The sequence below is a fragment of the Micropterus dolomieu genome, linkage group LG19 (genome assembly GCF_021292245.1).
Source record: "Micropterus dolomieu isolate WLL.071019.BEF.003 ecotype Adirondacks linkage group LG19, ASM2129224v1, whole genome shotgun sequence".
Lineage (NCBI taxonomy): Eukaryota > Metazoa > Chordata > Actinopteri > Centrarchiformes > Centrarchidae > Micropterus > Micropterus dolomieu.
The window spans coordinates 31,071,545-31,085,510 of record NC_060168.1 but is presented as its reverse complement, the minus strand read 5'-3'; the positions used below and the strand labels follow the sequence as shown (position 1 = coordinate 31,085,510).

The following is a 13,966-nucleotide window of genomic DNA, read 5'->3' as shown; positions in this document are numbered from 1 at the left end:
CATGGATCCATCATGCCTTGTTACCACTGTGCAGGCTGGTGGTGGTGGTGTAATGGTGTGGGGGATGTTTTCTTGGCACACTTTAGGCCCCTTAGTGCCAATTGGGCATCGTTTAAATGCCACGGCCTACCTGAGCATTGTTTCTGACCATGTCCATCCCTTTATGGCCACCATGTACCCATCCTCTGATGGCTACTTCCAGCAGGATAATGCACCATGTCACAAAGCTCGAATCATTTCAAATTGGTTTCTTGAACATGACAATGAGTTCACTGTACTAAAATGGCCCCCACAGTCACCAGATCTCAACCCAATAGAGCATCTTTGGGATGTGGTGGAACGGGAGCTTCGTGCCCTGGATGTGCATCCCACAAATCTCCATCAACTTCAAGATGCTATCCATCAATATGGGCCAACATTTCTAAAGAATGCTTTCAGCCCCTTGTTGAATCAATGCCACGTAGAATTAAGGCAGTTCTGAAGTCGAAAGGGGGTCAAACACAGTATTAGTATGGTGTTCCTAATAATCCTTTAGGTGACCTTTAGGTATGTCAGAGGTCGCACGCCTGGAGCAACTAGTGGTAAAGTGTCTTGTTCAGGGACACATTGGTGCTTCACAGTGGATTCGAACCCAGGTCTCTCAGACCAAAGACGTGTCTTATCCATTGCATCATCACCACCCCATAACTGTCAGCAATGTAGCCTTGAAATTATTTTCCCACTCCTACTTTTATGTTTATGTCTCTAACTTGAGAAAAGTACTATTTAAAAACGATATAATATTCTTCGTGTGGTTCATGTAGTGCGGACAACTGGGCACAGTACCGGTGAACCTGGTGCTCCGTGTCTTCAGCCACTACACACATACCGACACACACACAAAATGGTTTGATCCTCGTTTCATAATGCCGTTGCGAAGCTCCAACTGTGAGACTGGCAGTCGAATCAGGCTCCGCCCATCGAATATATATTTCTTAAGTCAGTAGGATATGGTGTGTTGACGTCTCTGCAGCGCAACAATATTTAATTAAAAATAGCATTTCGACACACATATAGCCTTTAACAAATACTGCGCCCCCTGCGATTAGAAAATTACAGTTGGCCATATTGCGATTTAGAAAAAAAATTGATTAGTTGTTCAGCCCTAGTTTGATGAAAACAGCTGCCTGCTGCTGATAGAAATGGGGTTGAAGAGAGAGGTGAGATTGAACCACAGTGTAAATTTGCCTTAAAACCAAGGAGCTAAAAGCCTGGAGTTGGTGATAATTATTATTTTCACATACATACACATAACTTATATTGTGTTTTATGCTATGATCTATATGCTGAATCAGTTTAGTCGACTATAGCAGCCCAAAACAATGTTCTCACAGCATTTAGCTTGTTAGTTTTCTTCAACATCATCATTATCATTCATGAGACATCGAACCACTACCGCCTAATTTATGGCACTTTTTAGCACTGTCATCAATATCCTCTGTCAGGATCCTCATACTGTCGTTATCAGTGTGATGATTTATGATCGTTTATAACATCATCGTCACCGTTTAAAGCCGCAGACAGACAGAGACTGCATGGCTGGGTCGGTCATTGGTAGCTGCCTCCGGTGTGTGTGTGTGTGTGTGTGTGTTGAGAAGGTCATGTGACTCTGCAGGCAGCTTGGCCAGTGACCTGACAGGCAGGGTGACCCGAGCGGCTGGTAGCAGTGTGGACGGAGACAGCAGCCAAACCTCATTTATTGCTCTCCTCCTCCTCTCAAACACATACACACAAACACACATGCCCGCATCGTCCTCCTTCACCCTCCTTCCACTGTCTCGTCGGTGCCCTGCATGATTTGTTTTCTGATGTTTTCACTGATGAGGGCGAGTTGCTTGGAAGGTCGGTGTATGTGTGTGTGTGGAAGGTTCTGCAGCAGAAGGAGGAGAGTGTGTATTTCTGCAGTTTTTTATACAATATTGTGTGTACCTACTTATATGTGTGTGTGCTTTTCCATTCGGTGTTGTGCTAACACATGAATGCATCATGAGACAAGAACTAACAAGGCATTTGTCCCGCTTTAGTTTGTTTTCCGATCACGGCAGCTCCATAATTCCTGTTTTCACCCGGCGGACTGTGATTCTGATCAGCAGTTTCCTGATAAAGTGACGCTGCTGACTGCATTACGTGTTTATGAATTGCTAATGGTGCTATTTATCATGCCGCACATCAGGATTTACCATATTGAGAGTCACGGTTAGCGGTTTTACATTTAGAAGGTGAAAACTTAGGCGTGATCGACTATAATCTGTCATTTTAATTTATGAAAGATTAATGTGGCGATGCTCTCCTCCCCCGCACTCATCAGGAGTTTCAACTAATGGTTGAAAAATTGTCATTCTCACTTTTACCACTTCAAAATCTCTGTTTTGACCTTTACAGGCATTTATGGATAATATTTGAGTCTTTAACTGGGGGTTAAGAAAGGTCAGATGCTGGTTTTGGTCACTCCATGTACTGTCTGAACTTCAAAAAGTCTAAAAAATTCAGCAAACAAAAAAGAAAAGTTAGATTCAGTTCATGTTGTCAGGCTCTGATTCAACTTTCTCAGGAAATAATTTTGTCTGTTTTCAATCATTGATACCATGAGCTGAGCTTAGAGGAGGAGGTCTTGATGGCTGAGACTGACTGCTGCCTCACTGGACGTCTTGAGTGCTGCAAAGTGAAAATGTTCCAGCACTAAAATGAATTATTCCTCATAAACACAGCCCATGACTTTTCCTCACTCTGTGAAAGTTTGGCTCAGACAGAATCAAAATAAAAAATGCACGTCAGGAAAAATTCCCAGTAGGCTGAAAATCAATTTTTCATATATATGTTTATACATTTTTATGAGTCATATTTAATCGAAAATGTTCAAAGAGGATTCTCATCAGCAAAGTTAATGACTACCACTTATTTGCCATATGTATGTAAAATAAGCAACATATATCAATAATGATAAGTTACTATCACTATTCTCCTCAGGTTTCTTTAAATTTGCACAAATACCTTTTTTCTCCTCTGGCTCCAGTGCTGTCCAGTTAAGCTATGATATTTCAATTAAGTAAAATATTCATACTGGAGATTTTTGTGGCAGCACCATCACATAAAACTGTATAAATGATGCACAAGACCTCTAGAGTATTTCATATTTCCCAAAATTTCAGATATAATAATTTTGGCATCAATCAAGTGGGTCAAGCAGAGTTTAATAGAGTGAAACCAAAAACACAAAACTCCTTTTTCTATTAGATAAAACTGGTTTGTCTTTTTTTTAACAAAATAATGGTTGTTATTACATAATGTTTCTGAAATGTGGAACGTGAAAAACAAGTCAAACTGTGCAACTAGTTAGTTTTTAATGGAGATAAAATGAGGAAGCAACTAATTGTAAACCTTGAAAAAATAAACTTTACCCAACTGTTCTAATATAATGTAATATAATGAATTATTCCACTGTTGATCACTGAACTTAAGTCTGAGACTTGAACTGACTAAAACTTAAAAAAAGTCATGGACATTATTCCTTTGTGTTGTTGGTTAAAAAGCTCATTGTGAAGCTGTAGTCAAATGGAAGGGGACAGTACAGCAACTTATTTATAGCCCAAATCACACTGCCGTCCATGCTCTTTCTCCAGGCACAGCGAGAAATGATGCAACCAGATACAAACTGCACTACAAGTGGCTGCTAATGCAGTTCCACTGTAAGGCCACGGGTCAGTTCAGTCCTCGCTCAGATTGAAGTCACTGTCAGTTCACTTTCAGTCTAACTCAAGCAGCAGAGCATTTCATTTCAAAACGTGTCTCTTTTAAAATGTTCATACAGCTTGTAACACAAGAACTAAAAGCAACATCAATAACTGATAATCACAGTTTCAGCTGAATGAATGAATGAGTCACAGTGAGTCATATCAATGAAACAGCTCACATAAATAAACCCAATGTTATGAATGACTCTATATGACAACAAATGTTTATATTTTTTAGCAAATACAAATCCACTGGGATGAATTTGAGGGGAAGTAAGCATGAGATTGGATTGGCAATGTGTGTGTTACCTCTTGTTTTTCTATCTTTGTAAGGACCTATTGAAATTGTAAGACATTTTTGGAAAGTGAGGATGTTTTTTGAAACTGAAGACTTTCTTTAGAAAGTGAGAACATGTTTGAAAGTCAGACATTTTCTCTTTAAAGGTGGAAAGACATTTATAGAAGATCAGGACCGAAACAGTTTTTAACATTAAACATTTTTATAAAAGAAAGGACTGGTTTTTTTTGCTTCTCACTTCAGAGAAAATACTTTGGTTTTAGGTTAAAATTGGGGAATGAATGTCAGTGAGGGTCACAAGTACAATACAAGCATATCTGCTTGTGTGTACAGCAGTGTAGTGATTCAGAGTTCTTGGTAAATGATCATGAACACAATCACAATATAATTATTTAAAAACAACAAGGCATATATATTTTATAGTATGTCTTTAGGCTGTAGTGGGGATTTTATATTATGCATAGAACATCTAACAAGCATGTTGGGCTTAAAAGGGTATAAAAGTAAATTGCGCAAATAACACAACCTTATTGTAAAATCAATGTGTCACTCAGCAGGACATGGTTAATACTTTAAGGAAACAAGTGTGTGTAACAAGATCTAATACATTAAACACCAGTCCGCATGTAAAGTTGACATTTAATTATTCAGTTTTTAATTAAATGACATAAAACTAAATTAAATGATGATAAATAAATTTGATGTGCCCTAGTGTGCACACAGATATAAACAATGGCATTTAAAGATTGATGCCTATACAAAAGACTAATCTCTCAGTTCTTCCATTTTAGGATTAAAAGAAAAATTCATCAACAGACCATACACACCTTTTTAGGTGCATATAAACGTCTTATTGATGACAACAGACAATTTGTCTTTAGTATATAGATGACATAAAACAATAGAATTGAAAGAAAGAATTGTAAAATTTAGGAAACAATTAAAACCGATATTGTCACATGACTAGTTTGTTCTAATGTACAATATACATCTTTTCCATAAATAACCTTCCTTCCATTATTGTATTCAAAATGATATACATTAAATGAAGGCAAAAATGTGCTCTCAAAATACATTAAATTAATTTTGACAGCACCAAGTGGATACTGGGAGTTGCAGGCAAAGTAAAAGTTTGAAGTAAAGTTTGGTAGTCCTACACTTTTCTCCTCAATGGTTTAAATTCCTGCCTCAACACATGTCAGTCACTTTCATGAGCTGCAGTATTTCAAACTGAGGCTGAGGGAAACTGTGTCCCTGAAGCCTCCAAAGGTTGTTGAAGAGGCAAGCAACCAATGCAGAAAAGATCACTGGCACTTACAGAAGATCTGCACTCTGGTGTCAAAGTCACAGGTTTTGTACACCCATCTGTCGACCCTGACCTTCTCTCTGTAACTTTTTCCTGTGTCATTCTTTCTGTTATTTAATGGGTCCAATAAAATGGTAAAAATGGTATCATTATTTCCTTCATGTGATGAGAAAGGCAGTTTGATTTGATAAGTCTTTTTAGTAGTGCAGCATCAGTTCACCCGTGACATGTTGGTGCCCTAGACTTCGGGTGCACATTTCATGGCATTTTTAAAGTAATGTAGGCTGTTTTTAACTAAAGCCCAAAGCAGCAGTTTTGTCCAGAGACGACTGCCCATATCAATCTCCTCCCTATCTGAGGTGGTCCATCATCTGCTACCCACAAATTGTCCCTCAGACAGCATTCCCTCTTGTCTGATTAGGGAAGTCTTTGACACCGTTGGACCATGTATTTTGTCATTGATAAATACCTGTCTCGTTTCTGGTTATGTTCCGTCCGCCTTTAAACACGCTGTTGTGCAGCCCTTTCAATCCTATCTAACAGATTGGAGTTTCTCTGTCCACCTCAGTGATTATTCCTCTGAGACAGCCCCATTTACTCGTGGTGTCCCTCAAGGTTCTGTCTTAGGCCCCATCTTATTTTCTTTGTATATGCTGCCCCTGGCCTCCATTTTTGAGAGGTATGAGGTCTCTTTCCACTGTTCTGCCGCTATTTAAATTTAATTGCCCATGAAAGTAAAAAAAAAAAAAAGGGCTCACTGCAGCCCCTGCTTGACTGTATGAAGGACATCAAAACATGGATGAACCTAAACTTCCGTAACCTAAACTGAGACAAGACAGAGATCATAGGGATTGGACATCCTGAACTGCTTGATGTAGATTCTCTCGGCCCTTTAACTTCAAATAACCGCTCAACTGTGAGGTGTCTTGGTGTTGTGTTGGATAGTGCGTTTCAATTTGATGAACAAATATCCGCCACTGTTAGATCCTGCTTTTTCCAGTTAAAAACTATAGCCAAGGTAAAGGCCTATCTCCCTCCTAATGATATAGAGAGGGTGATTAATGCCTTCATAACTTCCTGCCTTGACTATTGCAACTCCTTATATGTGGGCTTAGATAAGTCATCGATTCAGCGCCTGCAGTTAGTCCAAAATGCAGGAAAGAAGAAGAGGGACCACATCACACCTGTGTTGCGCTCCCTCCACTGGCTTCCTGTTCATTACAGGACTGATTTTAAAAATCTTACTTTTAACTTTGAAATGCCTTAATGGATTGGCTCCATTGTACTTAACAGAGCTTCTTCATGTTCATACTCCAGCTTGAGCACTGAGATATGCCAGTCTCCTCCTCCTGGATATACCCAGAAGCAGACTTAAAACATGAGGCGATCGAGCCTTTAGTGTAGCTGCCCCTAACCTGTGGTTACAACAACCTGCCAGTCCATATCAGAACTGCCTCAACTCTCGAATGTTTTAAATCACTGTTAAAAACACGTCTTTTTTCTTTGGCATTTCCTTTGAGTTAAGCTTGTTATTATTCGTGGCAATTGTTAATATCATTATATATCGTATTCTGTATGTTATAATGTTTTATTACTGCACTTTTACTGCCTAAGTACTGTCTTATTGTTGTATTTTAACCTGTGAAGCACCTTGGTCAACCTTGGTTGCTTTAAGTGTGCTATATAAATAAAATTGATATTGATAGTGATTGATACCGTGACCTTTAACCCTTGGTCCTTTTTCCTCTCGGTGTGCTTGTAACACAGCCAGACTGCTGTTGTAGACAACAATTCACACAAAGGTTGTTGATATATTATGACTACAATCCAATCCGATGTTCATTTTTCTGCCTGTAAAAAGTTCTCTTTCTCATTACAATCCAATCACAGCATTTTTACATCACTCTGCCCCTTTGCGTCTTTCTCTAACCAAATATACCTTTCTGTCTTTCAGCCTGGCAGCATCGAAAGAAGCTGCGGCGAGGAAAGCTGCCACCCCGATGCCACCCTCCGAGTTCCTGGACAAACTCATGGGCAAAGTATCGGGTTACGATGCCAGAATTCGACCAAATTTTAAAGGTAGGAGTTGCCACCAAGACTCAGTCGGATAAGACAGGAATGTAGCCAAACAATATTCTGAAAAGACCTGGATATGTGTTGTTTCTGCATTTCATTACCCTTTTCTAAATGCCTTTTTAAGGGTTTAGCCAAGGTTGTCACCAAGAAAGGTTTGTATTCATTAGTTGTATTAAAGAAGAAAATTTTATATATAAATATATTACTAAAATTATGTTGCTTCATGTTTAATCATCTCACTGTTTTTAGTTGTTCTCAATCTGTCAATCTCTTTTCATTTGCCCTTTGCAGTGTTCAACAAAGGTAATTCTGCCCATTGTTCAACGTGCTATAGACATAATAAGGCTATTTCAGGTGTTAGTCCCCAAAACCCGATTTTCTCTCTCTCTTTTTTTAACAAAACCCTGTCCCTGCACTTTTAGCCCCAATCAGACTGTAAAACAACATTCCCATTATTTTAGTATTTCAAGTCCATGGTGCTATAGTTGGCTACATTCCTTGGTATCCACATAGTATCCTGAGTGCTTGTTTTGGTGGTCAAGGTAATGTGCCTCTCTCCCACAAGTGTCCTCCTCAATATGATTTCATGATGATGATGATGATGGTGATGATATTGGTGATGATGATAATCTAATATTAAGTAACCTCTCCCTGAATTGAAGCCCCCATAAAGACACATGTCAGAGGTTTCTATATTTTACTTTCTCACATTAGGAACACAATCTGGACATTAATATGTTTGAATGACATTAGAAAACTGGAGCAACCCTCCACATTCATTAAAGTGTATGAATAATACAAAAAGTGATGTTTTTTAATCATACAGCATGTTAGGCAAAAATATATTAAAGTAATTGAAACAGACCCAAATTTCAGTTCACAATCACAGAAACAAAACAATGTTTTCCAACATAAACTGATATAAGTGACTGTTTGAACCCAAAATGTTACATTTGAACCTTGTTGCATGTTAAGCACTGACCTATCTTAGTTTCCAGAATGGATGTGAGTAATTTCTATTTCCGTATATAGGTCATTTGTGTATTCTGAGTGTACAAAATATTAGTACCCTTGTGATATTCCACTTTCCTGTGTGTACATCTCAACTTTAATCACGAGCATATGCTCCGTTCTTCAAGAATCAAAATCCCTTTTACCTTTTTTCTATTAGTAATTATATCTTATACCTGCATTTCTTTCAAAAAAATAATATCTTATAGGCGGGTATTCTGTCAAGGCACTGTGACCCTTGACATCGTCCTTGAGACCTTGCAATCTGGAGAGTAAATCTTATTCTACTTTTGTAGTAACTTTAAATCACTCACATTGGTTCAATCGGTAGGAAGTGGTACACATATTTTTCTGTCAAATTTTTCAAATTTAATTAAAATCAGAGCACTGGTATCAGTAGGATAACATTTAAGTATACATTTCCATCTTCAGTTGTACCATTGTAGTTTTTAGGTGGAATTGTATATGAGACAGATGTTGGTTGGACATAATAACAACATAGCACCAAAATCTGTGCAGGTTTTCTCAAAAGCAAGAGTTTCAAATTTTTTAATTTTATGTAATTGGTTTGGCTAATTTAATTTAGTGTTGAAGATCCTCAATGAACTCTTTCTTGTGTTTACTAATTCAATTGATTTTGATAAAATGAAATGAAACCTTTGGAAGTGATAAAACCTGGAGAGATGATGAGCTATATCTTGTTAAGTGGATGTCAGCATACTTGTCTGCATTTCCTCTTCATCTTTACAGCAGATTTAACAGGTGAAATTAATAGCTGGCCTAATATTTTGTACACTGAACAACACACAGGAAACAGACTGCCAGAATGTGCAGCAGTGAACTACAGTTTATGTTTATGAATGCTGTCATGGAGCTTTTTCTTTTTTTTTGCTGAGCCCATAATGGCATAACCCATTACATGGTGATCTTTGTAAGTGGGATATTTCAGCTCAGATAGATGCGAGATGGAAGGGGGAGGGGTGGAGGGGTTTTACCGTGACTAAGTGTGCATTATTAAACCTGCCATTGCTGCAAAACAGCTAAAACTGCTCATCCTTCCTGACCTGCCATGAATTTGTTCGGGTGTTTTGTGAGGCAATCTTGGAGACTATTTCTATTTTTTTCTTTTTTAAATCTGATTTCTCCTCAGCTCCGATTGGCAACAATCCATTGTGATTTACTGCGACTATTACTGCATTGACCGTTACTAATCAGGAATTAAACAGGCCGATGTAAAAGTTATTTGAATGATGACTTTCATGGTTTTTTTTTTCATTCTTTTAATTTGATGTAACAAAAAAGTTTAAATGCAGATGAGAGGATTCTCTGGCAGTGTGTTAGACATGCAGATAATAATAACAATCCTCCAGATGATGTCAGTGACCTTTCAAAATTTCAACCCCAACTCAGAAAAATGTACCTAAAATAATTCAAATTAAAGTTCTTAATAAGTGTGATTTTTTATTTTTTTTGCTTTTCTTCTTTGGCTTAATGTGAACCGAAGCAATCTGTGATGAATATGTACATACTCAGGAGAATGAGCACATCTTTTATGTAATCTGCTAAACTAATTGTGTCAGGGGCCATTGTTAGCAGACAGAACCCGATGTGAATTTCCAGACTCTGTCATGGCTGTCAGGTCGACAGAGTGGCATGGCATGAGCTCTCCAACTTGCTCATTCATGCAGATTTTGTTTGTGTGTGTGTGTGTGTGTGTGTGTGTGTGTGTGTGTGTGTGTGTGTGCGTGCGTGCGTGTCCCCTACCAGCTAACTACACTACTGCATTAATCACATTCATGAAATAAACAGCTTGACAGCTCTGCTCCTCAGTAAACTCAAGGGGCGGGGTTGGGAGAATATGTAAGTACACAAAAAAGTGTACTTTTACAGGATGATAGGGAGTCAGTGGTGGTCTCAAAAATGTTTCTTTGTCAACCAATATAATGATAATAATTAGGGCTAGCCCATATGGCATCATGTCATTCGATATCGATAATTATCACGATAAAAGTCAAGTCTTTCTTTCTTTCAAGTTTAAATGCTGATTTTTGCTCCTGATTGAAAGTTGAAGAAGCCAGATGGTTAATTGTGTGATTAAACTTTATTGTTACAACGTGACAAACACTTGATGCCACTTGATGGATCACCTCACAAATATGAGGTAGAACATTCAAAACAATTATCATAAAATCTTTTTTAAAAATATGATTAGTAAATCTTTTTTCAGTCCCTTTTCCTCAACAAAATAAATATCTTAATAGAAAAATAAGGTGCTAATTAGTTTGTGATTCAAATTAATTAAATCAAACATTTATTGACGATTGTTGAACATGTTGAACATTTCTTATGTTGTTATTGAGGAAAATTACATTCCGATAATTATCAGCCTAATAATAATACAATTAAATGTAATAATTTGATATGCTGTGTAAGTAGGATCACACAGTGAATAAACTCTTAGTAAAATTAATTTTATGATGATAATAAATGTTGGGAAGTGAAAAAGGAATACCCCGCATGTTAAAAGAACACTGAGATGTCTTAAAATGTATCTGAACAGTGGGATTCTGGGCCTCTTTATGGAATGTAACGATAGGAGAGGTTCACAAAGACAGTTTGATGTTACAGGGTTTGCTCGGAATCATCGTTCGATCTACCTAGCTAGTAAGCAAGCTTTACATCCAACCCGTTCTCACTCTCCGACTTGTCACATATGGACACATGGTCAAGACCCATGGGCGTCACTTTGTAACACACATAGGGAAACCTATAGCATCATAGTTCAACCCAGTGGGGGAAGCCCTATAGCTCAGTTCTTGACAGTAAAGTTAAGTTAGTTAAGAGTTAAGAGGTGGTTAGGGTGGATGGAGAGCCAGAACCCGGACTTTGGAGAACGGGGTTTGTGTCCCATGTGAAACAAAAAGTCAACATTAAATATTTTTAGTTAAGTTAGGTAAGTTACGCCAATTGCGTAAGTTATGCAAGTGACGTTAGTTAACTGACGTACGTAGTTATTTTAACCTAAACCATGATCTTTTCCTAACCTTAACCAGGTAGTTTTAGTGCCTAAACCTAACCAAATTGCATCGTTTCACAACTTTAATAACGTGCCGTGTCAAAATGGCAATGTTTGCAAACGCTAGCATTTTATTTTAAGTGTAACCAGACATTGCACATTTGTTTTTTCTAAGCGTTGCTAACTTGACCATGGAGCCCTAAACATCTAAAAATGACGCAAAAAAGGTACCCAGGGCATTTAAAAGCAATGCCATAGGGCCTTGACCATGCATCAGTATGTAACGAGTAGGGAGTGAGAATGTATTGTTACATCCTCCAAGCCAATTCACATAACAACTACGATAGCTTGTATTCAAATTAGCCACTGATCTCTGACCTTTCGCTAAGACATACACTTAGAAAAATAGTCATTTTTCATAGTATTGGTATGAAATTTAAACTAGGACTAGGTAATTCTTTTTTTCCAGCTAATAAGTCCCAGCTATAGTTGTCTGCATGCATTTATTAGCAAGCATTTTCAAGCAGAAATGAAAAATATATTAGTTTTAGTGTGTTTAAACTTATTTTAATCAATTCCAGTAGCACTTACAGTCATTCTAACTTTTGGGTTAGACGATCCAGAGTGTTATCTTTCAGAGAAGCCCAAAAGCATGCATATACTCCAAATGGTTCAAGAACTACATTCAATTTACTTTGGATATGCCTTGAATAGGCGTTTTGCATGAATTTTACAGGAATGTTAAGAGTGTCAAGTAACGCCTAATTATTCACAATTATTACGCCCAACACTGGTCACGAATAAATGCTTGTTAACTATGACCTGCTTTCTAGCAACTTTCTAGCAAAGTTGTAGTGTAGCCTAGTCTGTCAAACGTAATAGATGTCATGAACTGCACGTACACACTGAAAAGACAAGAGTCTCACCTTGTAAAGCTGATAACTGTTTACCAGTTAGCTCTCCATTTTAAAAACTAGGCATTAAGCTAGCTTGCTTGCTAGTGAGTGAGTTCACTAACTCACTGACTAACTAGTTAGATATCTAGCTAGCTAGTTCACTAGCAAGTTATTAGCTTGACAGAAAACTTGCCACCGTTCTTTCTGAATTTGATAAGAGAGGGAAATGATGTTTCCGTACACAGCGGCACTTTAGAGCATATCATGTAATGTCAAACTGCCTTTATGAACCTCCACCATCACCTACCATTGCAACAGATAATAATAAGCCACAAATTGATGCCAGCTGTCAGCTAGGATGCGTGCAACTTCATTTTATGACTCACTTTTGTAGACAGGGTACCTGAATGTGGTTGGCATGCGGACCGTGGCTACTAAATGGAAACGGCAAAATAGTGCAGCTAGCTTTGCTAAATGTAAGATGATTGCTCTTCTCTTTAAATTAGTGTTTACACACACACCTCATCAAATCAGCACCGGCCCCGCTAATTTTGCTGTTCAACAACAGTGCGACGGAGGGCTTGGAGGGAAACAGGGGAGGGAAGAGATGAGATTTGCCAGAGGCTACAAATATGCCAGCATGAGAGAAAATTACACTGATCATGACCGGGGGTCCACCGATAATGACCGGGTGTGGGCAAAAGCTTCCGATTGATTTAGCAGGTTATTCCATCGGAGAGAGAGGAGAGCAAATACTCCTGACACATTCGGGACAAGCCATTTATAATCCATGAGTTAATCAGTTCTTTCATTCTCTCGTCCTCTTTCTTTTCTTGGCGTCTTTCTGTCCTTGACTCTTTTCTTACATCTATCATTTATTGATTTATTCACATTTTGATACCATTCTTGATTTGTTCCTTGCTCCTCTAAGTTATTTGTTCCTTTTATAAATTGTTTTTCTGTACCTCACATATTACTGTTCTTTCAGCCTTTTTCTCCTTCTTCCAGTCTTCTTTATTCCTGTCTACTTTGTTTTGTAATCCATCTTTCATCCCCTTTCGGTGTTTGTACCTGCTTTTTACTTACCTTTACTTACCCACAATTATTCTTCCATCATTCTACCGAATTATTTATTGTATTTCTTGCTGTTTTGTAATCTGTCATTTTGAAAGTCATTATTTGTTCCTGTGTTCTGCCTTTTTCTTAAATTTGCTACCCACATTTCTTATTTTTACCCTGCCATCCTTCTTTCATCACATCCTAAGTGTTTTCTGTTGTCTAGTCTTTTACTTCAGTGTCCATTTTCCTCTTGTCCAGATGAAAGACAAGGTCATTAGATCAGTGATCGCCCCATTCATCTTCTCCCCACCCCACCCCTCTCCTCTCCTTTGACCTTCTTCCCCCTCCCCTCCTCAGGCCTCCTCTGTATTCAAGCCTTGCTTACCGATCTCACTGATTCGTGAAACAAATTGGACTCCATTGACCCGGTTGACCAGCTGGGAAGGAAGCAGTCAAGCTCACAGAGCAAGAAGAGACTGTACAGTTCCTCAACAGCAAGAACAGGGAGATGTAGTAGAATGGCAACACCGAGTC

At 38.2% G+C, this 13,966-nt stretch overlaps 1 protein-coding gene across 1 annotated transcript in view; it reads left to right on the top strand.

The window, feature by feature from the left end:
• Positions 1-13,966, top strand: part of glra1 (glycine receptor, alpha 1) — a 133,230-nt gene that overhangs the window by 18,129 nt on the left and 101,135 nt on the right. The window contains exons 2-3 of the mRNA XM_046030573.1: positions 7,329-7,453; positions 10,364-10,372. Of these exons, the coding sequence (XP_045886529.1) occupies positions 7,329-7,453; positions 10,364-10,372 (134 nt within the window). The remainder of the gene's footprint in view (positions 1-7,328; positions 7,454-10,363; positions 10,373-13,966) is intronic.